This window comes from Marmota flaviventris, chromosome 17, assembly GCF_047511675.1.
Source record: "Marmota flaviventris isolate mMarFla1 chromosome 17, mMarFla1.hap1, whole genome shotgun sequence".
Taxonomy (NCBI): domain Eukaryota; kingdom Metazoa; phylum Chordata; class Mammalia; order Rodentia; family Sciuridae; genus Marmota; species Marmota flaviventris.
In genome coordinates, this window is record NC_092514.1 from 32,127,449 (window position 1) to 32,154,045 (window position 26,597).

At 52.6% G+C, this 26,597-nt stretch overlaps 1 protein-coding gene across 5 annotated transcripts; it reads left to right on the plus strand.

The window, feature by feature from the left end:
* Positions 1 to 863: 863 nt before the first annotated feature.
* Myo1c (myosin IC) lies at positions 864 to 26,035 on the plus strand. 5 transcript variants are annotated; one of them, XM_027924409.2, is made up of 32 exons: positions 864 to 1,140; positions 8,439 to 8,594; positions 8,719 to 8,834; positions 9,393 to 9,591; positions 9,672 to 9,752; positions 10,972 to 11,151; positions 11,238 to 11,336; positions 11,547 to 11,660; positions 11,743 to 11,814; positions 12,231 to 12,350; positions 12,472 to 12,554; positions 12,767 to 12,872; positions 12,979 to 13,059; positions 13,323 to 13,414; positions 16,027 to 16,121; positions 16,199 to 16,245; positions 16,359 to 16,439; positions 18,985 to 19,090; positions 19,180 to 19,297; positions 20,285 to 20,398; positions 20,476 to 20,552; positions 20,910 to 20,978; positions 21,077 to 21,161; positions 21,265 to 21,424; positions 21,684 to 21,767; positions 22,441 to 22,534; positions 22,815 to 22,870; positions 23,357 to 23,492; positions 23,572 to 23,642; positions 23,726 to 23,823; positions 23,937 to 24,036; positions 24,711 to 26,035. In XM_027924409.2, the coding sequence occupies exons 1-32, from the start codon at positions 1,066 to 1,068 to the stop codon at positions 24,735 to 24,737; spliced, it is 3,192 nt and encodes a 1,063-aa protein (XP_027780210.1). In that variant the 5' UTR covers positions 864 to 1,065; the 3' UTR covers positions 24,738 to 26,035. The 5 variants fall into 5 exon arrangements, with proteins under 5 accessions (XP_027780210.1, XP_027780213.1, XP_027780212.1 ...); XM_027924412.2 differs by lacking the exon at positions 864 to 1,140 and adding an exon at positions 1,926 to 2,032; XM_027924411.2 differs by lacking the exon at positions 864 to 1,140 and adding an exon at positions 1,930 to 2,036.
* Positions 26,036 to 26,597: the final 562 nt, after the last annotated feature.

Consider the following 26,597-nt stretch of genomic DNA (forward strand, 5'->3'; position numbering starts at 1 on the left):
CAGGCCAGGAAAGTGTCAGCTGTGATTTAGCAACAATAAAGATAGAAAAACAGGAACACTGGGGGCAGGGGGTACAGTGGAAGAGTAAGAAGCAAACCGCTAGAATTTGCACATATCCTAGGAACCCAGGAACTAACCTCCCAATGTTACCTGTTTCGGTGACAGAGGAGGATAGGACAGGAGCCTGTCCACAGTGCCCTCTTGCCCCTTGGGCCCAGGATGGCCAGCCCTGCCTCTAATAAAACTTGAGGGGTAGCCGGGCACAGTGATGCCAGGCACAGGGATGCACTGTGTAGTCTCATATCTTAGTTACTCAGAAAGCTAAATCAGAAGGCTCACTTGAGCCTAGGAGTAAGAGATGCTGGGATTGGGGCTGAAGGTCAGTGGTTGAGCATAGTTAAGTGAAGCCCTGGGTTAAGGTCCCCAGTTGGAGGGAGGGGGTGCAGGGAAGCAGTCAAGCTTGCGCAGCCTAGGCTAACAGAGCAAGACCCCATCTGAAAAACAAAAGTGGCTTATCTGTTGCTCTCAAGAGAAAGCCAAGTTGTAGGGACATGCAGGAGGGGCAGTGCCTACTAAGGGATCAAGCAATCCTCTTGGCTTAGGTGAAATAGCTCCTAGTTGGGGGGAGTGGTCACTGGGCTTTCCAGCTAATACCAAAGAGTAGGTAATGGGAGAAGTCCAGCCAAGGAGCTGCTGGGAGAAAGGGGAAAGGCCTCCCACCCTTTGACCCGGACAGGCTCAGGGTCCCCCATGGGTGACTGCATCAGCTCCTCTGGTTACCTGGGACAACAGGCATTTCCTCCATGGTTCAGCCCCTCCTCTTCCTGCCCCAACCTTCCTGGCCAACAGGCCTCTCAATCAGACCTGGACTGGACTGCTCCAGCTGTGTCCTGAGGAGCTGGACCAGCCATATCCCTTGGGGCTGGAGTTGAAGCAGAACCAAGTGGTCATCCCAGCGTGAGAGTGTAGATTCCTGGCCTCGGATCGGCCAGCACCAGTAGGCAAGCAGGCCGATCTTCTCAGCCCCGGCTCAGCGATCAGCACACTGGCTTTCCACAAAGCAGAATGGCACTGCAAGTGGAGCTGATACCCACGGGGGAGATCATCCGCGTGGTTCATCCCCACAGACCATGCAAGCTTGTAAGATTGGGATGCTCTGGGCTGGGAGGAAGGGTGGCAGTGGCTCCCCTGGGCCGGGCTAGTTCTCTTAAGCACGCCCCAAGGAAAGACATGACCAGTAAGGATGGGTTCTGATCCTTGGTGGTTAAGAAACTGGAAAAGGAGTGAGTGAAAGCAGGGCATAAAGTATTAGGGGCCACCAGAAGCAGGATTTTTCAAAGCAGAGATCTGAGTTTGCATACTTCTTCCAGTTCTCTGTACCTCAGTAGGCTGGACTATGAACTGGGCATAACAAGCAGCTGAGGGTGCTACCCTGAGGTCAAAGGAGTAGTGCAAGTAAACTGGTGCGTAGTAGGATTAATGCCTCCCCTTTCCCGCCCGGACCGCGGAACTGGGACTGCGGGATTCAAGGCAAATAGGATGGAAGGGGAAATGGGTGAAGGCAGAAGAGGTAGTTAGAAATGGGGGAAGTACTGCCCTAGCCAAGCACGCAAAGGAGCGTCTGGTTTGCTCTTGGGATGTAAAGGGCCTTTAGCATGAGAAGGGGCGGACGCACCCTGCCACCCAGCACTGCAGATGGAGCTGGATCTTCTGCCCGAGTAGGGTGTGAGCGTGTGCGCTTGTGACTGAGACGCGCCTCATCCTGCGAGCTTGTTTGAGGAGTGCGGCACGAAGCCTCAGTGGATGCGGGCTAGGGCCCGCTTACTTAGGCCAGGGCCAGCTAGGGTGGGGCGGGGCCCGAGGGCGCGCGCTCGCGCGCGCGCCTGGGTCTGGGCCCTGCCCGAGATGACGACAGGCGGCGGCCCGGCCCCTGGAGGGCCCTGGGCGGGGAGAACGTGCCCGGGCCACGGACTCCCGAGGCGGCCAAGCCGGGTGCCCCGGCCCCCGCCCGTACACCCGAAGAGCCGAGCCGGTAGGTAGGTACGATGGACAAGGCATGGGGCGGGTAGCGGCCGCGTGGGTGGCCCCGGAAGGTCTCCGCTAGCTAGTGAGTTGGGGGAATGTGCAGGCGCTGGCCTACAGATGCGATGAGGGAGGCGGGGGTCTCTGGCCGGGTTGAGACTTAAGATCTGCTCGGCCTGGCACTTGCTGGTCCCAGGGTCCGGAGGCGCCGGGACTCAGCTTGGTGTGGACTTAAAATTACTTGCGGATAGTGTGAAGGCGGGGAAGAGCGACTTTGGTCGCGGGACCCGGGCACCTAGGGCGCCCTTCGGGCCTCTCCCGTAGCCTTCTCTGCCTCTGGGTTCCGGAGAAGTCACCCCAGCCCCGCCCCTTCCCGTCCACCGCCTCCTCTGGGCTAGCAGCGCCCGTGACCGTTTGTGCCGGCTGGTGAGTGTGGCGAGTGGGGGGCTTAAAAGATGAATGAAAGAGTGAATGGGTGACCCGTGGCTTTATTCAACTCCGAACGCTTGGACCCCTCACTCACACTGCTGGGTTCTGAGATTCATTCATTCATTCGGGCGCCCACGAGGGGCTTATTGAATCCCAATTGGGTGCCTGGCTGAGTGTGTCTAGAACTGGAGCAGTCTCCTGGAAGAGACTGGAAAAGGAAACAGACGATTAGTGCTGAATGCAATAAGGAGAGGGCTGTGTTGGGGGAAGTCAGGAAGGGGTTCTGGAGGTGATACCTGAGCTGTCTTCAAGGATGACTAAGAGTCAGTGAGGTGGTGAGGCAGAGTGTACTGGGCCAAGGAAGCTGCAGGTGCAAAGGCACAGCTCAGAAAGCCACGTGTGGCTGATGGCTGGCAGGACAACAGCAGCTCCTCCTGGCTGTGTGAAGTGGTAGGGGAGGCAGAGAGGGAAGGGACTGCAGTCACACAGGAATGCAGGAACAGTAGGGTAAACTAAGGACAGTGGTGACCTCAGAAATTCATATGCTGGGACTTGAAGTTGGTGTGAAGAACAGGCTTGGCTCGTGGTGGGGTGCCCTATAAACCTTCACTCCATTAATATGAGATGTTAATTGTCAGATGTGCATTTGTAAATAGCACAGGCTACTATGAGAAAGTGGATTGGTGAGAGGAAGGCAGGGAGCTCAGTTAAGAAGCTGCTATCTTGGTCCAGAACAGAAGCAGTCATAGAGGAGCAGAATGAGGTTTCAGCAGAATGTAACTAATGCAAGGAAGAGTGAGAGAGGAGACCAAGGGTTTAATACCAGGTCCTGATGATCAGCACTCTGTTAGGGGCAAGGTGCTCTGTTTACTTTGGCTGGACCCCCAAGCAGAGATATCTGGCAGGACAAATACCTGGTTCTGGAGCTACATTGTCCTTGGAGCAATCAGAGTAGATCCCTAATGTCCCTATCTTCTTCTTATTTCCCCTCACAACAGTTTCCTGAAGCCTGGAACAGTCCTTGGTGGAGCAGCCTAGGCTTAGATTGAAGATTTATATTTATATATCTAAATATATATCTAAATATATATATATATATATATATATATATATATATATATATATATATATATTTTTTTTTTTTTTAATTTTTTTTTAAGAGAGAATTTTTTGATATTTATTTTTTTAGTTTTCGGCGGACACAACATCTTTGTTTGTATGTGGTGCTGAGGATCGAACGCGGGCCGCACGCATGCCAGGCGAGGGCGCTACTGCTTGAGCCACATCCCCATCCCATATTTTAAATTACAATCTCACAGTTGCAGAGACAGAATTCACAGTGACAGGGATTTTTTTTTTTTTTTTTTTTTTTTTTTTTTTTTTTTTTAGAGAGAGAGAGAGTTAATATTTATCTTTTAGTTTTCGGCGGACACAACACCTTTGTTTGTATATGGTGTTGAGGATCGAACCAGGGCTAAACGCAGGCCAGGCGAGTGCGCTACCGCTTGAGCCACATCCCCAGCCCTAAATTTATTTATATTTATATATCTAAATTTAGTGCCTTCTCTGTGCCCAGCACCAAGCTGCTAGTGAGACAGGCTGTAGTTGTCTTTCCACTACCCCAAGAGGCCATAAGGCTGCCTCAATGGATATAAGTTTGGGGCTCCTCAAGGCAGCCCCTCCAGACTGCATGGCCCCGAGTGGACAGGGGGAACATTTGCAGCTGCCCACTCTCCCCCATTTCCACCGAGGTCAGGCTTGGAAGTACCTGGCCTACACTAGCTAAAGTGTATTTGTTGACCTAGGTCTCCTGTTGGCTCTATCCCCTGTGATGACAAACACCTCTCAGGAGGGAGGAGATCCAGAGATGCCTTTGAAAAATAAATCCTGGGACACTCAGACCACAGATGCACCCCAGCCTGCTGCCAGCCCATAGGCCCAGAGCCATGCTTTGGGGGCCATAGCTGCCACCCCTATGGTCTACACATCAATAAAGTCACATGACACTGACAAGGGCACCTGAGGAAAGTCACAACCTGGCAGGGTATCCCTGTAAACAATGTGGGCATTAGGGCAGCCCTTCAGAAGTAGAGTGTTCCGGTTCCCAGGTTCCAATCCTGCTCCTTTACAAGTCTAGAGACATTGAACAAGTCACTTCACTTACCCAGCCTCAGTTTCCCCCTAAAATGAAATAATATAGACCTCATGAAGTGGGTAAATAAGAACGTGCTAAGGACGCAGAAAGAGCCTGGCTCTGTCGCCTTAGTCGCGGCATCTCCCTCACCCTAGCTTCTTCACTTCCCTACCCTTTCTCTGGACTCACGCTTCTGCCCAGAGAGGCGGAGCAGGCCCGTGGGGGTTGCCAGGGCTGTGGCCCGCTTCGGGCCCGCAGGGCGGCGGCGACGCCCCCTCCTTCCGCAGCCGGGCGGTGGCTGCAGGGGCGGGAGCGGGCATCCAGAGAATGCGGCGGCGCTGCCTGCAATGGGGGAAAGCCCGCTGGACCCCTCCGCTCGAGGATTCTCCTCATTCCAGCCTCTTGACGCGGTGGGGCGGGGCTGGCACTGCGGCCGCGAAGCTCCGCCTCACTCAGCCCCTCCTCACCCGGCCCCTCCTCACCCGGCCCCTCCTCACTCAGCCCCTTGTCACCCGGCCCCTCCTCACTCAGCCCCTCCTCACCCGGCCCCTCCTCACTCAGCCCCTTGTCACCCGGCCCCTCCTCACTCAGCCCCTCCTCACCCGGCCCCTCCTCACTCAGCCCCTCCTCACCCGGCCCCTCCTCACTCAGCCCCTCCTCACTCGGCCCCCCTCTTCGCCCTAGTCAGAGCCCACTTAGGGGCTCTCTGGACCCTCTCCCGCTGGCTCTTGTGAGGCACTCGCCCGCCTGGGTGGGCTTCAAGCTAGATTGTCTCCCGGGTCCTTTCTGGATTGTAGACCTGGGGGAACCGTGGAGAGCGCCACCTCCCGCCCTGAACCTTCCTCTCATCCATCTCCCAGCTGTGGCCGGCGGCACCCAGTCCTCTTGCCCCCTCCAGAGGGCCCCATCTCCCAGCTGGTGCCCCCTCGCGGCCCCCGCCCCCCCCCCTCCGCCTTAGCTCTGTCCAGGCTGTTGTTTTCGAGGTAATGAGCCTTCCCCTTGAGGCTGCAGCCCGCACCTGCCGCAGCCTTAACTCCTCTCCGGGGAGCCCAGGTCAGACTGTGGGGAGTGCAGGGACTTTGGGTCCTGGCTCCGCCTTTCCCCCCTAGGACATGTCAGTGTCTGCTGCGTGCGCCTCAGGTTCCTTGGCAGGCTAGGGACGGGTAAAGTACTTGGGAGTTCTTTGTGACAGACACGCCTAAGGGGCTTTCCCCACAAAATAAGAAGTATGACGCTCTGTCTCCAAGCATGTGTGAAATGACTGTGGTAGAGAGAAGGAAGGGGAAGAGGGTAACGGTGTTGAGTGCCTGGGAAATGCCTCAGCGTTTTATCACAGCCTATTCCAACAACACTTCTGGCAGGTGTTAACCTCATTTTAATGATGAAGAACAGATTCCGAGGGGATGGAAATGTAGCTCAGTGTTAGATCCCTTGTCTACCGTGGCCCTGAGTTCCATCCCTAGCACTGGGGGGGGGGGGAACAAAAAAATCAGCCACGACCTTTGAAAGCTCTAGCCATCACCATCTCCACCACTGATGGAATCTGAGCCAGAGCCCCCCCACCACCACCAAGCCAAAGGAGGGCTGATGCCTCTAGAGAGGGTGCAGATGCTGGGGGCTGATTTGGGGAGAAAAGGGACGTCCTGGAAGAGGGAATGCAGAGATCCTGTAGGACAAGACAGAAAGGTCCCTTCTAGAGGGAGAAAGAGAGGAATCCCTGGGGCAAAGAGGCCTGAGTGGGATGTCCAGGTTGCAGAAGGGTATTGGATTCAAATGTCAGGTCAGACGCGGGCTTCCCAGTAGGGAAACTGAGGCCTCCAGAAGGGCCAAGGACACTGCTCAAAGAAAGGGGGCACCCTGTGGCTGTCCCTGTCTCTGGGTTGTGCGATCCACGCTGACGAAAGGACCTAAAGAAATTTTCCCTGGGCTTAAAGACTCGCCGCCCGCCTTCCAGAGTGTGTATGGGGGTGGACAAGGTCCCACACCCAGGCTCCGCCCGCCCAGGCGCGCCGGCCGTATTTGGACATTTCGTTCTATTTTTAACTTTCCCGGGACTCGAGGTTGGTATTGGGGGGAGAGAAATCCTGTTTCCTCTGGGACCCACGGGCCTCGGCCCTCGTCCCGCGCCTGGCCAGGCCGCGTAGTGTAGACACGAGCCCGGAAGTGAGTTCCGGGTCCGTGTAGACGCGGCGGCCGCGCGGGTTCCGGGCCCCACCCTGGAACCAACGACGTCCCTCCTGGAAAACCTGACTCAGGCGGAGCACCGGCCCCGGGGGGAGCCCCGCCCCCTCTCGCGCCCGCCCCCGCCCACCTCCTCTCCAGTTCCGAGGTTCCCTTTAGCCCCTACCCCGCCCCCGCCCGCTGGAGAGGGACCCCGGAGTCCGGGCTCCGAGGGAGGCCGGCAAGGTCCTGGTCCCGCGCTTCAGAGGCCAGCGAGGGGGCGGCGCGGGGGGCGGGCCTGTCCCTCCCTCCCTCCCTGACGCCGCCGCCGCCGCCGCCACCTCCGCGGCCGAGCCCCTGACCCAGAGCGCAGGCAGAGGAGCGGGGCGCAGGGCCGGTCAAGCAGGATGCGCTACCGGGCGTCGGTGAGCTGGGGTGGAGGGCAGGGCGGGGGTCCCGGGCCTCCCGCCTAGCGGCGCCGCCTCGGCCCTGCCAGGAAGCGGGCGCGGCCCAGGAATTTCGGGTGGTAAACCGTCCCAGAAAGTTGCTGGGAGAGGAGGCCGAGGCGGGGAGGGTCGCGGGACGCTCGGACCCAGGGCCAGGCGAATAGTTCCTTGGGACAGCTGAGAACACTTAGACCCCTCGCCCTAGGGCAAAGGGGCGGGGACTGTAGCCTTATTTGGCTGCAACTTCGGGCGGGATCGGAGTGCAGCAGTGAGGGATAAGTCTGGGAGTGCCAGGCCCCAGAGGAGGGGTGCCCCTAACTGGAGATCTGGGCCATCTGTGGTTAGAACAGATCTGCTGATCTCTCTGGGATCTACACCCACCCCACCACCACCTTACCCTTTTCTGACCCTTGGCACTCTTGGTGTCAATTTCTGAGAGACCCCCAGACTCTCTTTGAAGAAGAGAGGGTATGGGAAGCGGGTCTTGCTAAGCCTGCCCCATCCCTGCCCAACAGTGGCAGCTGGGCTTTCCCTGGTAAAACCCGGGCCTCCTGAGGCTTTTTAGGACTCTCAGAGGAGGAGGTTTCTGAGGAGCCCAGCAGCTGGAGGGGAGGGAGTGGTCCCAGCTATGGGAGGGAAAGCCAGCCCTTCAGGGGTGGATGTTAAGTCCCACTTGGGCTGGAGGCCCCTGGGGAAATCCCTCTCCTTGGAGGAGGAGCTCTTGCTTAGTCCCTAAGCAACCCTTAACTCCTGGAGCTTTGAGGAGTGGGAGCAGGAGAAGTGGCCCCACCCTGACTGCAGAATTCACTCTGAGAATTTGTCCTCCAAAGCACCTGTCACACGTGGCCCTGAGCTCAGGGACCTGAGGTCACCTGGTCTAACTCAACTCCTCCCTGAGAAGGAAGCAACCCTTAGAGAGGAGGGTATTTGTCCAAGGTCAACATAGCATTCTTTCCAAGCAGTTCTTTCTCAGGACCCACCTCTCCACACAAAACCAGTGCCTTCCTGAAATCCGTGGTCTTGTTTCCATGTCCGCTGGGCCCTGGGTACTCCTGTGTGCTAGGCCCTGGTTCCATGTGGTCCCATATCTTTTGTGTCCTGGACTCCTGTTACCTGGGCCCTCGATACCCAGCATGTTCTGTATTCTATGTCCACATGCCCCTACCCTCCCCTTAGGCTCACAGGTATGGTAGGAGAGTAGCCTTAACTGCTGGCTCTGACCCTCTCCCATGGCTCATTCCCTGCAGGCCCTGGGCAGTGACGGGGTGCGGGTAACCATGGAGAGTGCCCTGACTGCCCGTGACCGGGTGGGGGTGCAAGATTTTGTGCTGCTGGAGAACTTCACCAGCGAGGCTGCCTTCATTGAGAACTTGCGGCGGCGCTTCCGGGAGAACCTTATTTACGTGAGGCCAAGTGGGAAGATGGGAGGTTGGGGGTGATGCTGGGGGCACAGAGGCAGGGCTGAGGGGGGAAGAAGGTATCAGCGGCCTCTGAGACAAACTTCTGACTCTCCTCCCCAACCCCTAGACCTATATTGGCCCCGTCCTGGTGTCTGTCAACCCCTACCGAGACCTACAGATTTATAGCCGGCAGCATATGGAGCGTTACCGTGGCGTCAGTTTCTATGAAGTGCCACCCCACCTGTAAGTGACTCCTTACCCTTCAGCAGTGACCTCCACTTCCCCTGCCATCCTCATGTAAAACAACTCCACTTAACCCTCACTCTGAAATGATTCCCCTTGGGTGAATCACTGTTCACATCTGTGAGGAACCCCACAATTGCTTACCCTAGAGTTTACTCCAGTCCTCACCCAGAGATGAATCTCTGAGCTCCAAATGAGTGGGACCCCTATATCCAAGCCCAGCTCACACTTTTGACTTATTCTTCCAACTCTACCTGGACATGGCCTGTCAACCCTAATGACCTCTGATCTCCATTCATGAGGACCTCCTAGCCCTGCCTATGAGGTCTCCAACATCCACCTGAAAGTGGCCCCATCCTCTACTATGAAGTATCTCCCTTGGTACATACCCTTGAGGGACCCCCAACTCCCAACCTCAAGAGTATCCCCTAATTCTATCCACAAGTAAACTCCAAATCAATATGGGAGTACTCTTGCATCTCCTACCTGTCCGTGGGGCTTCACCTGCAGCCACTTAATCTTCTACTCCCTGAATTCTCTGATGAGTCTCTGCTCCAGGTTTGCAGTGGCTGACACTGTGTACCGGGCACTGCGCACGGAACGCCGGGACCAGGCGGTGATGATCTCTGGGGAGAGTGGGGCAGGCAAGACAGAGGCCACCAAGCGGCTACTACAGTTCTATGCAGAGACCTGCCCAGCCCCTGAGCGAGGGGGTGCTGTGCGAGACCGATTGCTGCAGAGCAACCCAGTGCTGGAAGTGAGTGGACAGCAGCATCTGAAGGGAGGGAGGGAAGGGAGCGAATGCTAGGTGCTTCTAATTCCACCATCCACTCCTAGGCCTTTGGAAATGCCAAGACCCTTCGGAATGATAACTCCAGCCGATTTGGGAAGTACATGGATGTGCAGTTTGACTTTAAGGTATCTGTTGGTGTATCACAAGAGAGGGCAGGATTTTCCAATCAGTAGGCTCAATATTTGTTGAGCACCTACTGTGTGCCAGGCACTATTCCAGGTACTGCTGGCATAGCAATGAAATCAGACATAAATCCTGCCTCCTGGGGTAATAGGCAAGAAACAGAAAAATAATAATTTAGGACATGGCAGAAATGAGGTTAAGGGTGAGGAGCAGTTGTAATTTTAAATAAGGCAAATAGAATAGGCCTTTCTGAGAAGTCGTGGTTTAGTAAATGCTCAACAGAGATGGGAACAAGCGGGGCAGCTACCTGGAGGAGAGCGTGCAGGCAGCCAGAACAGCCCGTGCAGTGGGAGGATGCTTGGTGTGCTCCAGGTTAGCAAGGAGGTCAGACCTGTGGCCAGAGAAGAGAGCAAGAGGCCAAGGAATAGGAGGGAAGGCCATATGGTACAGTCCTTTTTGGATTTTTGTAAAACGTGTGTGGCGGGGTGGGAGGTGCTAGGGATTGAACCCAGGGCCTCATGTGGGCTAAGCACGTGCTCTACCACTGAACTACCTCCAGCCCTAAGAGAACTTCTTGAACTCTGAGTGGAAGGGGGTTTTATCAGAGGGTTTTGAACAGAAGCACGTTGTGATCCAACTTTCTTACTGAAAAGGTCACTCTGGCTGCTTTGTTGGTAAGGGAACTATGCCAAGCAGGCAAACCGGTTAGGAGGCTGATGTAATAATGGAAGTGACAGATGACAGTGGCTCAGACCAGTGTGGTAGCAGTGGAGGTGGTAAGCAGTGGTTGGATTCTGGGTATTTTAAAGGTTAAGGCAGCAGGACTGAATATGATTGAATCGAGGAAATGATAAAAAAAGAGGCATCCAAGAGGACCACAAGCTTCTTGGCCTGGACAACTAGAAGGATATAGTTACTCTTGACTAAGATGGGGAGACAAAAGAAGAGCTAATTTGAGGAGTGGGGAGATCAGGAGTTCAATGTCAAGCCTGTTGAACTTAAGATATCTGTCAGGTACCCAAATGAAGCTATCAAATACATGGAGTTGAACCTGCCCATTTCTTAGATGAAGAAACTGAGGCCAGAGAGGGTGATGTGCCTGAGCCCAGACAGCTAGTGGCAGAGCTATAATTAGAGCTCAGGTCTGCAGGGGAGCAAGGGAAAGATAAGCTCTATTCCTCAGTCCCCCTAACCTATCCCCTTGCCATGCCCTGTCCACAGGGTGCCCCCATAGGTGGCCATATCCTCAGTTACCTCCTGGAGAAGTCCCGAGTGGTACACCAGAATCATGGGGAGCGGAACTTCCATGTTTTCTACCAGCTGCTGGAGGGAGGTGAGGAGGAGACATTGCGCAGGCTGGGCTTGGAACGAAACCCCCAGAACTACCTGTACCTGGTAAAGGTGAGTGGCTGGCAGGCTGGCAAGACAGGTGCCACCCAGGGGACACAGTGCCAGGGCTTGACAACTCAGCTTTGCCCTTTCTTCAGGGCCAGTGCGCCAAAGTTTCTTCCATCAATGACAAGAGTGACTGGAAGGTTGTCAGGAAGGCGCTGACAGTCATCGACTTCACTGAGGACGAAGTGGAGGTAAGGGCTCCTCTGGTGACCCTCTCTCTTTCCTTCTACAATCCCCCCAAAATCAACTTATATTTTTAAAGCCAATTTCTGCCTCTAATCCCCTCCTCTTCCCAGACGCTTTGTCATATATCCCCTGTTCCATCTGACCATCTCTAGTCCCCATCATGGGGTTCCCTTCCCCCTCTATAATCACCACCTGCCACCTTTCTGCTCCCCCAGGACCTGCTGAGCATTGTGGCTAGTGTCCTGCACTTAGGCAACATCCACTTTGCTGCTGATGAGGAGAGTAATGCCCAGGTCACCACTGAGAACCAGCTCAAGTACATAACCAGGGTATGTGTGGTGGGTGGAGGGCAAGAGAGAGCAGGAGGGGCAGGGTGATTGCACCTTCACTGTGCCCACTGTCCCTTGACAGCTCCTTGATGTGGAAGGCTCAACACTGCGGGAAGCCTTGACGCATAGGAAGATCATCGCCAAGGGAGAAGAGGTGAGCCAAGCCTTTGTCACTGGCGGGGAGGTACAGGTACTCTAGGGCAGCTCCCATTCCCATCGTTCTCCCTCCTCCTGTTCTGTTCAGTGGTCTTCTCAGCAGTGCTGGAGGGATATAAGATGGGTGGCTCAGAGAGGCACAGTGAGCTGGCCAAAGTCACACAAGAAGAAGGTGACAAAGTCAGGCTTAGATCAAGATTCCCATCTCCAGGAATGATCACTTCTTCCTATACCACCTTCCCTCTGGTGTGGCTACTTTGTCCCCCGCTGATGTCCCAATATCACCACCACTTTCCACACCCAGGCTCACTGGAGGCGGAAGGACAGGCTGGTCAGGACTTCCTGGTCTTCTTTCTGAGTCCAAAGGGGAGATGGAATGGAAGGCACTCATCCTAGTCTCACTCTTTGCTGCAGCTCCTGAGCCCCCTGAACCTGGAGCAGGCTGCATACGCACGGGATGCTCTTGCCAAGGCTGTGTATAGTCGCACTTTCACCTGGTTGGTTGGGAAGATCAACAGGTCACTGGCCTCCAAGGTGAGGACCTGGTCCACGCTGCTTCCGAGGCAGTCAGGGAGGCTTGTCAGGGAGGGCTAGAGCTGGGAGCTGGGGTGGCAGACACCAAGACCCATGCTCTTGGTTGAATGACTGGCCCTAGGATGCTGAGAGCCCCAGCTGGCGGAGTACCACGGTTCTTGGGCTCCTGGACATTTATGGCTTTGAGGTGTTTCAGCATAACAGGTCAGCATTGCCCTTACCCCTTGCCAGCCACTTAGTCTTACTGTCCTGGTCCCTCTCCTCTGTCCCCCTGCCTGTCATTCTAATGATCCCCAGCCAGCCTGGGTCTGGCTCTGCATCTCTTACCTGACTGCTCAGGGGCCTTGTCCTGTCCTTCCCCTGGCCCTGGCCCTGTGTCCTCTGATGCGACTATGGGTTCTTCTATTTCCCCACAGTTTTGAGCAGTTCTGCATCAACTACTGTAACGAGAAGCTGCAGCAGCTCTTCATTGAACTGACACTCAAGTCAGAACAGGAAGAGTACGAGGCCGAGGGAATCGCGGTGCGTGTGAGCCTGAAGTGTCCCTGTGCCACAGGAAGTCAGGCACTGGGACTCTGGGAGAAGGTGTGGGACCAAACGATGATGTCCGCCTTCCCTTTCCCTGCAGTGGGAGCCTGTTCAGTACTTCAACAATAAGATTATCTGTGATCTGGTAGAGGAGAAGTTCAAGGGCATCATCTCCATCTTGGTGAGTCCTCTGCTCATGTTATGGGCCAGATGGGAGAACATCTTCCCCTTTTCCTTTCTCTCCGGGCTGGTCCACAGAGGGCCAGGGTGTGGGGCTGGGCAGTGTGAGATGGATGGATGTTGGCCTGGTCTGGAAGCTCCCTGTGGGGGCTCCCTATGCTCTGCTCCTTCCCCTGCATCTTTGTTTCCCCTCACAGTACCTAGAAGCTTCTGTGCTTTCCAGCCTCTCCCCTAGTACCTCCCTCACACTGTTCCCTCCTCTAGGATGAGGAGTGTTTGCGCCCTGGGGAGGCCACAGACCTGACCTTCCTGGAGAAGCTAGAGGACACTGTCAAGCACCATCCACACTTCCTCACGTGAGTAGGGTGGCAGGGTTTCTGGGGCAAGGGCCCACTTGGGGCAAATCCTGTGGAAGGCTGGGTTCATAGTGATTAACTTCTGCTATAGGACTGGGGGCATAGTTCAAAAGGTAGAGCACATGCCTACTAGAACCTGGGTTTCATCCCACCGCCTGCCGCGCTGCCCCACACTCCCTCCCTCATACAACCCCACCAGCCTCAGGGAAAGTACTAAGTTAGGGAAAGTTGCACAAAGCCACCATTTCTAGAGCATGGCTTCCTCCTTTTTTTTTTTTTTTTAAGAGAATGAAACTTGCTAAGTTTTTTTTGGTTGTTGTTTAGCTTCCTTATTTGGGACTTTTTTTTTTTTTTTGTACCAGGGATTGAGCTCAGGGGTGCTTAACCACTGAGCCACATTCTCAGCCCTTTTTATATTTTATTTAGAGTCAGTCTTGCTTAGTTGCTGAGGCTGGTTTTGAACTCACAGGCCTTCTGCCTCAGCCTCCTGAGCTGCTGGGATTACAGGTGTGCAGCATCAAGCCCTACTGAGACTTGCTTTTTATTTAAAAGCAAGAAGGGATAGAAACAGAAGCAAGCATCTTTATCTCAATTTGTCCTATGTACTTTGTGCACATCATCTCTTAACCTATTAATGATCTTTCAAGGAGACATTCTTGGTGTTTTCCCTATTTTATAGCGAGACTCAGAGTGAAGTGCCCAAGGTTATCTCACAGCTAGCTTGCAGAGCTGAGACTTAGTCCTGGGGCTATTGAATGCCAAAGCTTTGACTATTATTTGCTTAATAACATTAAAACACTTTCTTCTGCTAGGCACAGTGGTACATGACTATAATCCCAACTTCTGATCCTCGGGAGGATCTGAAGTTTGAGATCTACCTGGGCAATTTAGTGGGTCCCTATTTCAAGAAGTAACAAAGGGGACTGGGTGCTGTGGTGCATGTCTGTAATCCTAGCAACTCAGAAGGCTGAGACAGGAGGATCTCAAATTCAAGGTCAGCCTCAGCAACTTAGTGAGGCCATAAGCAATTTAGTGAGACCCTGCCCCAAAATAAAAAAGACAGGGTGTTGCTGAGTGTGGTGGCACATACCTATAATCCCAGTGGCTTGGGAGGCTGAAGCAGCAGGATCACGCATTCAAGACCAGCCTCAGCATTATAGCTAGGTCCTAAACAACTTAGCAAGACCCTGTCTCAAATTTTAAAAATAAAAAGGGCTGGGGATATAACTTAGTGGTAAAGTTCCCCTGGGTTCAATCCCTAGTACCAAAAAAAAAAAGTTATGGGATATAGCTTGGTGGTAAAGTGCCCTGGATTCAATCCCTAGTGCCATAAGTAAATAAATAGTTACAAATTTTAAAAGAACTGGGGCTGTAGCTCAATGGAAGAGCATACCTTGCATGTATGAGGCACTGGATTCGATTCTCAGCACCACATAAAAATAAATAAATAAATATATCGTGTCCATCTACAACCAGAAAAAAAAAAAAAAAAATATATATATATATATATATATGTGTGTGTGTGTGTGAGAGAGAGAGAGAGAGAGAGAGAGAGAGAGAGATAAAAAGGGCTGGAGGTGTCCCTCAGTGGTAGAGCTGCCCTGGGTTTCATCCCTGGTGCTAAGAAAAAAATAGAAGCTAAAAAAAAACAAACAATAAAAAAAAGCTTGCTTCTGATTGTAAAAATAATATTGCTCATTAAAAAAAAAAGCTGGAATATGTGCAAAAGTCTCTTGTAACCCTGTCATCCAGAGGCCATCATTGTTAACAATTCAAGGCATTTCCTTCCTGCTTTTTTCTATACATTTTTTTTCATAGTCAAGAACTTATTGTGCATAAGGCTCAGGATAATGTTAGATCCTCAGTGTTCTCCTATATCATCAAACAGAAAATTTTTTTCAAAATGCTTCCTCCAATGGTTCTAACCCATAAATACCCTGTGGTTTTTACTTGGCCTTTGGGAGTCCCTGGCCAGCCTCCAGGTTTTTGCTGGAATAACTAAGGGCTGTCACAGACATCTTTGTACCTTAAATCTTTGCCTGTATCTCTGGTTAATCTGCTTGGAATAGTTTTTTGTTTCCAGCTCTGGGGATGGAACCCAGGGCCTCATGAATACTAGGCAAGTGCTTTGCCACTGAGCCAAAATCAGCCCTGAAACAGTTCTTAAAAGCAGAAAATAGGTTAAAGGATATAAACATACTTAAAGTGTAAGTAATATCTTGGCAAATTCCATTCTGAAAATATAGTGGGCAGTTCACTTTGGGCATAGTAAAGCAGCAGCTGGAAGCAATGAAATTAGCTCTCTGCTCTGTGTGCCTGGTAGTCCAGAGGCCTAGGTCCTGGCACTGTGTGACCCTGGGCAAGGCAGGCCACCTTCCTGAACCTCAGAGATCATGCAGGGGGGCTGATGTGGAAGACAATGGGGTCAGGAGGATGAGGGTACACAGGGTGTACCCCCTGCATGTCTGACACATGACTTGTGGGTTGTGGGGGCAGTCTCGGGGCACACCTGCTCCCTCCTGGATGCTGGTTCCTACTCTCAAGGTCTCTTCAGCATGCAGGGGCATGGCTTGGGTCAGCAATTTGTAGCTTCATGTCCTTGTCACCCCCAGGCACAAGCTGGCTGACCAGCGGACCAGGAAATCCCTGGGCCGTGGGGAGTTCCGCCTTTTGCACTATGCTGGGGAGGTGACCTACAGCGTGACTGGTGAGGATCTTGAAGCTGGATACCCCTGGGGACTGGGAGGGACACTCCCTCACCCCTCATCTACCATCTCCTTCCAGGGTTTCTGGATAAAAACAACGACCTTCTCTTCCGGAACCTGAAAGAGGTGAGGAGGACATGGGGGTGACAGGGTGGGGGGCAGCTCTGTATGCCCCTGTGCCCAGGAATCTGTTGTGTCTGCCTCCGCTCCCACCTTAACCCCCTGTTCTGACCCCACAGACCATGTGCAGCTCAAAGAATCCCATTATGAGCCAGTGCTTCGACCGGAGTGAACTCAGTGATAAAAAGCGGCCAGAGACGGTGCGGAGGCTGTGGGACCTGAGGGAGCGTGTGTGTACCTGAGCATGGATGAGTGCCCACTTGGGGCCTGGAGTTGGCATTGTGCATGTGAGCATGTTTGTTGGTGCCCATGTGCACATCTGTGTGTGTCTCTAGGAAGCTGCCCTTTGGAGCATCTTTGCCTACTTACAAATGTATGCCTGAGTGTCCACCTGTCTCTTAGGTGTGGACCTGTTTGTGTATGCCTGTTACTGTGGAGGAATCCATGTGTGTACACCTTTCCATGTGGGTGCTTGTGAGTGCTCACCTATCAGACACTTTGTAACAGACATTGCTAAGCACTGAGGATACAAAATTGTGCAGCTGGACATGTAATTCAGTAGTAAAGTGCTTGCCTAGCACGTAGGGGGCTCTGGGTTCCATCCCCAGGAACACACAGACAAGCAAAAAAGAAAAAATAGGCGTTCTTACAGAAATATGCACAGAAGAAGAGAGGGGATGGCCAACTCTAGAGGTGAGGTGGGTGGGAGGTCAGGGAGGGCCCCTGGAAGTGGAAGTATTTGAGATAATGTCAGAATGAGGAAGTGCTTTTCAGTCTGATGGACCTGTAGTGGGAGGGGGCACTGTAAGCAGCAAGAGGGTCCAACACAGACACACATAGGCCAAAAAAGGAGGTCAGCAGGAAAGGAACGTCACAGGGGAAGGGCTGGATGGCAGGTGTGGCCAGTGGTGCTTGATGCAAGAAGAGCTCTGTGGAGCTAAGGGCAGAGACATGACTGTTGAGCTTGCAGAGGAGTCAGGTAGCCCCTGTCAGTAAAGAGATCAGGAGGGAAGTAGAAGCCAGAGTGCTGAAGGCAGAGACATGCTTGCCAGGCAGAGCACCAAGGCATTGTGTTGCCCTCCTGGGACCCTGCCTGCTCCCTGCTGCTGTTCACCCTCCCTTACCCTGTGTACCCTCACCCTCCTGACCCCAATGTCTCCCACTTAGGTTGCTTGCCTACCCACTTCTGCCCAGGCCCCTCCGGAAAACCACAAATTCATACATCCGGTGATTCCCCACAACACACACAAGTGGGCCCTTGGTTACTCAGACCCCTAGCCTTGCTCATTCTGTGTCCCTAATTCAAGACAGGCATCACCCTCTACCTAGTCCTGCAGGCTGGGGATCTAGCCATCTCCCCCATTCCAACCACTGGATCTTGTTTATTGCCGGATTACTTCTCAACTCCCTCCTCTCCATCCCTTCCATATAACCACTGATCCACATTAATGATCATTCTCTCTTCTCTATGCCAGCTAGCCTCCTTCCTGATTTCCTGGCTAACCAATCCATCTTCCACACATCTGTAGAGATATTCCAAAATGAATATCTTTTTATGTCACTCCCTCTCTCCAAATTTCTCATTGGCTCCTTAGTTTTCCTCAGGATAAAATCCAATGTGTTCAGTGTGACTTACTGATGATACTACCACTGCTTGCCTCTGTAACCTCAATTGGATTCTTGTATGCTTGTAGCTCCCTGCATATATCAACCCTTTGCTAAGGCCATCTCTCTTCCTAGACTGACATTTTTACCTCTTTCTTTTTATTTGAAATAATGAGAATTGAATCCAGTGGCACTCTACCACTGAGACACACCACCATGCCTTTTTATTTTTTATTTTATGGCAGGGTCTCACTAAGTTGCCTAGGCTGGCCTTCAACTTGAGATCTTCCCGCTTTAGCCTCCTGACTTGCTGACATGGACCACTGTCTGGCCTGTCTTCTGTCCATCCATTTCCTACTTATCTTTTTAATCTCATTGCCAGAAGATCTTTCCAGATTCCCTTTATATCCACAGACTAATGAGTTGTCCCTAATTGGTATTCCCAGAACCTCCAGGCACAAACCACTATTGTTTATTTATTTGTTTATTTTCTGGTTCTAGAATTGAACCCAGGATCTTGTGTATTTTAGGCAAGTATTCTAACACCAAGCCACATCCCCAGTTTTGTTTTGTTTGGGACAGGATCTCACTAAGTTACCTGGCCTAACCTCAAACTCATAATCCTGCTTCAGCTTCCTGATTTGCTGGGATTATAGGCATGCACTACTGTGATTGATTCACCCCTGTTATTAATATAACCACAGGAGATTGCAAATTTTTGCTAAGCAGTCTGTTTCTTTACAGGCCTGAGGTCCTTGAAGGTCCTGCAGAGCAACATATAGAGACAGTAGTTGAATGCATAGGTATAGGACTTGCTGTTTAGGAATGTAGCTCTGAAGTTCTGGGAAGAGTGGTTGCAAAAGGGAGATACAGAATGGAGGTTGCCAGGGGCCTGAGCAGGATTTTTAGGCTGGAGAGAGATTCCTAAGCTAAGGTCTGTAGCCCAGTCGGAGAGAGAGGTGTGCAGAGTCGGACCACTTCCTTTATTGTGAGGGAGGAGTAGTGGGAAGAAGTAAGGCCCAAGCAGAGAGGAGGGCCACTGCAGGGGTCAGTAGCTTTGCAGGGGTAGGGTGTGTACACCCAGAGGTGAGCGGCGTTAGCCTCACTCAGACCAACTTTCTATTCTCCTGGACTCGCCAGGTGGCCACCCAATTCAAAATGAGTCTCCTGCAGCTGGTAGAGATTCTGAAGTCTAAGGAGCCTGCCTACATCCGCTGCATCAAGCCCAACGATGCCAAACAGCCCGGTAGGCCCTCCGCCCCTACCGGGTTGCGGGGTCTGGGCCTCCCCTACAGGGATGACCGGCGGCTGACCACCCCTTTACCCTTCCCCCAGGCCGCTTTGATGAGGTGCTGATTCGGCACCAGGTGAAGTACCTGGGGCTGATGGAGAACCTGCGCGTGCGCAGAGCTGGCTTCGCCTATCGTCGCAAATACGAGGCTTTCCTGCAGAGGTGGGCGGGGCTCTCATAAGAAGGAAAGGGGCGGGAGGGATCTCGGATGCTCCACGAGGGAGCATAGTCCTTCAGAGTCCTGTTTTAGAGTTGAGAACGCAGAGGTTCTGAGCTGCTGTGGGACCCATACCGAGAACCACTTTATACTGCAGGGCCAATGTAATCCTTGGAAGAGACCACACCAGGATTCCTGTAGGCCTTGTCCTCCTGAAGTAACCGAGGAGGGTGCAGGAGGCACACATCCACAAGCCTATCACAAAACAGATGGAAAAGGGCGGGGCCAGAGTTTACAGGGAACTCAGAGAATAAAGCAGTTTGGTTATTCTGTGTTAAAGGCCTGGGGAATTGATCAGTATGATTCCATCTCTGCAACTTTTTTTTTTTTTCTCCTCCCCAACCCTCTCCCCCCGCCCCCTGGGAGATTGAACCCATGGCTCCACATGTTAGGCAAGTGGTCTAACATTGAATACTTCTTCAGCCCTGTTTTATTTTGAGACAGGGTCTCCCTAACTTGCCCAAACTTATGATCCTCTGGCCTCAAACTTATGATCCTCTCCTCCTCAGCCTCTCAAGTAGCTGGAGTTACAGGCATGTGTCACTGCACTCAGCCAATCTCTGCCATTTTCTTTTTTTTTTTTTTAATATTTATTTTTTAGTTTTCGGCGGGCACAACATCTTTGTTTGTATGTGGTGCTGAGGATCCAACCCGGGCCGCACGTATGCCAGGCGAGCGCGCTACCGCTTGAGCCACATCCCCAGCCCCATCTCTCTGCCATTTTCTAACCCTTGGTCTTAGGTAGATGAGGATACCTTTGTTTCCTTATCTTTAAAACACACACACACACACACACACACACACCCCCTCTATAAGCTGTGAACAAGTCAGTAGGAATACCCAGGAGATACCCAGGGAAAGCTGGTAGGGACCTTCAGAGAAGAGTGTTGGCTGGGGTGTGGTTAGGTGCATGTTGCTTCTCCTATCTCTAGATATAAATCACTGTGCCCAGAGACATGGCCCACATGGGCAGGACGGCCCCAGGATGGTGTGGCTGTGCTGGTCAGACACCTTGGCTACAAGCCAGAAGAGTACAAGATGGGCAGGTGAGTGGTCCTCATTCCTGGTGGCTGGGTAGATATGAGAGGTGGCAACAAGGGGCTGATTATTGCTGCTCTCCCAGGACCAAGATCTTCATACGCTTCCCCAAGACCCTGTTTGCCACAGAGGATGCCCTGGAGGTCCGTCGGCAGAGCCTTGGTGAGAAGGAGATCTACCCTTCCTGCCCCATTCTAGTCCCTTCTGGGGAACAGGGAAGAAGTCCCTATGTTTGCATTCCTTCTCCAGGAAGTCTGCCCCACCTACATTCAGCTCCCCCACCTCCTTACTAGCTCCAGCCCCAATACCCACAATCCGGCCTGCAGCCTGGTCTCTGGATGCAAACTCTGGGCATATTCCCACATTCATTTGCTTTTCTTCATTTACTCTCATTTGACCTTTCACACAGTAGCTCATTCAGCCACTCCCTCATTCATGCCACTCATTGAGTTCTGACAGTGCCAGGCTTGGTGACCCTGCCCTGACCTCCAGCCAGTTGAATTTCTTTCCCAACCATAGCCACGAAGATCCAAGCAGCTTGGAAGGGTTTTCACTGGCGGCAGAAATTCCTCCGGGTGAAGCGATCAGGTTTGGGGGCCCAGGGTTATTTGGGGTGGCGGAGTCTTGGGTTAGGGTGGGCTACTGTGATAAGGAGATAAGAGGTCAGCTATCTGTGGTCCCCACAGCCATTTGCATCCAGTCGTGGTGGCGTGGAACACTGGGCCGAAGGAAGGCAGCAAAGAGGAAGTGGGCGGCACAGACCATCCGGCGGTGAGCATGGGGACATGATGAAGGGCTGCAGGATAAGGGATATATGGTGGGGGGTCCAGTGCCAGGCTTCTTACCCCAACCCTGCCTGGCCTGCCACCCCCAGGTTCATCCGTGGCTTCATCCTGCGCCACGCACCCCGTTGTCCTGAGAATGCCTTCTTCTTGGATCATGTACGCACGTCATTTTTGCTTAACCTGAGACGGCAGCTGCCCCGGAATGTCCTGGACACTTCCTGGCCAACTCCCCCACCTGCCTTACGTGAGGTCAGTGAGTCCTCCCCGCTGGGTTAGGGACTATCAAAACACTTGGCAGAGGGGTGATTAGGGAGGGCCCAAAGAGGGAGGGGAAGTGGAGCAGGGCTACGAAGAATGAGTTTTTAGAGAGAAAGTGCTCAGAACCAGAAGGACTATCTAGTTGAGGAGGCCTTGCTTGTACAAAGACTTGTTGGTGGACATATGTTGCAGGTCTTCAGAGGGAAGAGAGTCAGGCTAGGTAAATACTCTTGACTTCTCTTTCCCACAGGCCTCAGAGCTTCTACGGGAATTGTGCATGAAGAACATGGTGTGGAAGTACTGCCGGAGTATCAGCCCGGAGTGGAAGCAGCAGGTGTGGGGAGCTGGAGGCAACAAGGACTAGCCAGTGGGGTTTTGGGGCAGCAGGCATCAAATGAAGAGTGCTGGCCCGGGGAAGCATTATACTTCTGATTTACCATCTAACCTTAGATGGATCCCAGGTCCCTATCACCTCATGCAGTGGAAGCTGGAGGCAAATAGTGTTCCTCTTGTGGGTTGTTTTAACTTGAGTGGTGAAGGCTTTTCAGTGCCCCATGCTGTAAAGGTTGCAGATTCACTGTGATCAGTTGTTAATGTCTGCCCTAATCATGGAGTCAGATACTGATGGGTGTTTGCAAACACAGTATTGATAAAGCACCCACCCAACTCAGATAATCTGTAGTAGCTTTGAATATTTAGCAATCAGTCCTCTATAAGATTCCAAGCCAAAACTGAATCTTGGGGGGCTCCAGAGCCTAACAGGTATTTGTTTTGGAAATCATTCCCAAAGTCTGGCCTGGATGCTAACAGTGCTGTTATGACTCTTCTGGGGAGCTCTCTGCCTTGGTTGGTTGGGGAAAAGGCAAAGAGAGTACTGGTGGCTGGTCCCAGTTTCCTGGGACCTGAGAGCAGCTAAGGGAGGTTCTCCTGATTTCTGAGGCTGGGCCTCCATGCTCTCCATGTTCCCCACCCCTTATAACACTCCTCCACTCCCCTTGTTTCCTCAGCTTCAGCAAAAGGCAGTGGCTAGTGAGATCTTCAAAGGCAAGAAGGATAATTACCCCCAGAGTGTCCCCAGACTCTTCATCAGCACACGGCTTGGTGAGCCCCTGATTTTTTAGTCCTCCAACCTTCCATCTTGGCCAGGTGTAGTGGTACATGCCTGTAATCTCAGTGACTTGGAAGGCTGAAGTAGGAGGATCACAAGTTCAAGGTTAGCCTGGGCAATTTAGTGAGACTCTGTCTCAAAATTAAAAATATGGAATGTGGCTCAGTGATTAAGCACCCCTGGGTTAATCCCCAGTAAACCAAACAAACAAAAAAAAACATCCTGTTCCCCTCTCAACTTCTCTGACTACTCTCTCCCCCATCTGGGTTGCAGGCACAGATGAGATCAGTCCCAAAGTGCTGCAGGCCCTAGGCTCTGAATCCATCCAGGTGAGACCCTGCCTGTAGTCCCTAGCCCAGCACAATTCTGTTGCCCAAGGTCTGGAAGTGGTTGGGTCAGGGAGGATAAGAAGGTCATCCCAGGGGCTGGGGATATATCTCAGTTAGTAGACTGCTTGCCTTGCATGCACAGATCCTGGGTTTGATCCCTAGCACCAAAAAATTAAAAAAAAAAAAACCAGAGAGGGTCATCCCATAGCTGGGCACAGTGGTGCATGCCAGTGGCTTAGGAGGCTGAGGCAGGCTGATCACAGGTTCAAAGCCAGCCTGAGCAACAGTGAGGTGCTAAGCAATTCATTGAGACCTTGACTCTACATAAAATACAAAATAGGGCTGGGGATGTTACTCAGTGGTTGAGTGTCCCTGAGTTCAATCCCCAGTACCCCTCAAAAATGAAAAAATGGCAATAAGGTCATCCCTGAAGCTGCTTAGCCACTCAGTCCCTTCCCTATCTCTCACCCTGCCCTCTGTCTTCAGTATGCCGTGCCAGTAGTGAAATATGACCGCAAGGGCTACAAGCCTCGCTCCCGGCAGCTACTGCTCACACCCAGCGCTGTGGTCATCGTGGAGGATGCCAAAGTCAAGCAGAGGATCGATTACGCCAACCTGACTGGTCAGCCAGAGTCCAAGGCTGTGTAGGGAGGGACCCTGCTCTGACCTTTGATCCCTGACCTCTGCCCTCCCCCCCTTAGGAATCTCTGTCAGCAGCCTGAGTGATAGCCTCTTTGTGCTTCATGTGCAGCGTGAGGACAATAAGCAGAAGGTGAGCCTTTAGGGTTTGGGAGGTGGGAGGGGTCCTGTAGCTCAGGACAAGGCTTGATTCCTAAAGCTGTCTTGGCCATTCAGGGGGATGTGGTACTACAGAGTGACCATGTGATTGAGACACTCACCAAGACAGCCCTCAGTGCGGATCGTGTGAACAACATCAACATCAACCAGGGCAGGTAAGGCATTGGAGGTGGTGAGTGGGCTGTTTCTGATGCTAAGGACAGGGCAGGGACCCACCCTAGGGAGTCTGTCTCTGTGAAAAAGTCCTTATGTGCTCTTTTCCCTCTAGCATCACATTTGCAGGGGGACCTGGCAGGGATGGCATCATTGACTTCACACCTGGCTCAGAGCTGCTTATCACCAAGGCCAAGAATGGGCACCTGGCTGTGGTAAGGCCAGCAGGCAATACCATACTTCCTGCTGATAGTCCTTGGACTAAGGTAGAGCCTCTAGTAGCCAAGCTTTCCTTGGCAGTGCTGGGCAGAGCCTGGGCATTTCAATTGTGGTCTCAATCCGAAGGGCACTGTACCACCACCCGCTTTATCCCATTGCCCATCCATGAAGGGCCAGAGGGACCATTTGAGAACTCCCATGAGGAAGCTCATAAAAATGGCAGCAGAGGGCTGGATGCTGTGGCATATACCTATAATTCCAGCAACTTGGGAGGCTGAGGCAGGAGAATCACAAGTTTGAGGCCAGCCTGGGCAACTTAGCAAGACCCTGTCTCAAAAAATAAAAAGGGTTGGCTGGGATGTAGCTCAGTGGTACAGCACCCCTGGCCTGGGTTCAGTCCCCAGTACTGCAAATAAAATAAACAAAAAACACCTAACAATATGAGGTTGTAGGGGAGAGCCAGGCTGATTGATAGTGGCCTAGATGGGAGGAGAGCCCCGCTTGTGGCTAAGGCAGCAAGTTTTCCTATGGAGTAGGATTAAAGTCTTGAGAAGTGAGGCCACTAGACCCCACCCCACCCTAGTCTGCTATTGCCTGTATTTAACCTGGGACAAGTACCCAGAGCAGCTGCTGCCCACTCACCACTTTGACTTTTCCCACACCCCCACAGGTGGCCCCACGGCTGAATTCTCGGTGATGAAGGTGCCCACTGGATCCCCTCCGAACTCTCAATGCTTTGCTTACCCATTCTCTCCTTCCCAGTTACCAAAGACTCGAGCTTCCAGACAGGGACCCAGGGACACCTCAAAGCCCACCTGCAGCCTCCTGCCTCCTGCTCACTCCTCTCTCAAGGAAACAGCAGAGGCTATGGAGCTACCCCAGGAGTGGGCCAGGCCGGGCCACAGCAATAGGAAAGCCAGGGCCAGAGCAAGCCATGCCAGCCCAATGCTGATGCCAAATATGTGAGAGAAGGGAATTTTTGCTGAGATTTTCTCTGAGATTTTTTGATGCTTTATAGGAAACTATTTTTTAAAAAAAGCCATTTTCCTATCCCAAGGCACACTGGATGTGTTTTTCCTGACTCAAACAGGGCAAGGAATGTAGCTGAGAGGTTGGGTGGGCTGGGCTGTGGGCCCCTCTCCCCTGGCCAGGCCACCCTCTTCTCGTTCCCTTGGCACCTTGTCTGTCTGCCTGCCTGCCTGTCTGTCCACATATACCTTTTGCAGCCCTATCTGACCTCCACCTGGGGGCTGAGACCACCTTTGCCTGCCTTCTTCTTGCCTTAAGAATGCCCTTTTAGGGTCTGAAGGTATAGCTTGATGTTAGAGCCCATGCTTAGCATATGTGAGGCCCTGGGTTCAAGCCCCAGTATAAATAAAAAATGCCCTTTTAATATTGTCATCCCCAGTCTGAGGGCATCCTGGGGTGGGAAAAGAAGTCTTAAACCATAAAATTTGGAAAACTCAGATTATATAGTCTAGCTACCTGGGGTAACAGAATTAGAGACAGAGGCCCAAAGAGGAAAAGGCATTGACCAAGGTCATACTGTAGGTTGGGGCAAAACTAGGACTGTAGCCCCATCCTCAGCACACTTCACTGCCACTCCCAGGGACAGGGGAACCCCATAAAACATGGGTCATGTCTTAAGTGTGCATCTGGCTCCCTGACCAGCAATCACCCTTGGGGGCCACCAGTTGGGAGGAACACGTCTGCCTGAGTTCATGCCTCAGGATGACAACTCCCTCCCATACACTTTTGACCCAGTTTAAGATTTAGAGTCTTTACTGGCCTGGCCTCTGCCTGGCTTGTGTGCATGGGGAAGGGGCTGACCTTGAGAAGGGGCTGGCAGGGGCATCACTTCTTTCTGCTGCTTCCCCTCTGCCCCAGAGGGCCTGGGGGCTGCCCAGCTGCCTCTGTGCCCTCCAGGGGTCTCAGCCCACTGCCGACACTTTTGCAATCTGGAGAAACACTAAATAAAGCAATATGTGTTTGCCAGCATGGTCTTCTTGTGAATATTAGGAAAGAAAGAGGTCAATCAGGGACTTTGTAATGCAATTTTTGTCTTCCAGAAAAAAAAAAAAGGGGGGGGGGCAGGGCTTCCTCCCTAAGGGCAAGAGCAAGAGTTGCCAGTGGCTGCACTGTGGATTCACTGCCCAGTGCTGTGGTCTGGGAGCAAAGAAACCCAGAGGCCCGGACTGAATAGTTTGGCAGGGCACGCCGAGCTGCCAGACAGAGGCCCAGTCCAGTGTGGTGGTGTGAGTACCAAAGGCACACTGATGAGAGATCAGCTCCTGTGGGCAAGAGCAATAAACATTTTGTAGAGAAGAAGAAATTTGAGGCAGATCCTCTAGTCCCAATTCTGTCAAAAGGGATAAACTCAATCCAAACTGATCTAAGCAGAAAAGAAAATTTGTCAGCATTAGCAATTTAACAATCTGGGATGGGGGTACTATTTCTAGGCGTTCAAAGGATACTGTCAGGTATCTGAAATCGACTCTTGGCTCAGTTTTTCTCTGTGGCGATGTGAGCAGGTACCACCCTCAAGGCAAAGTGATAG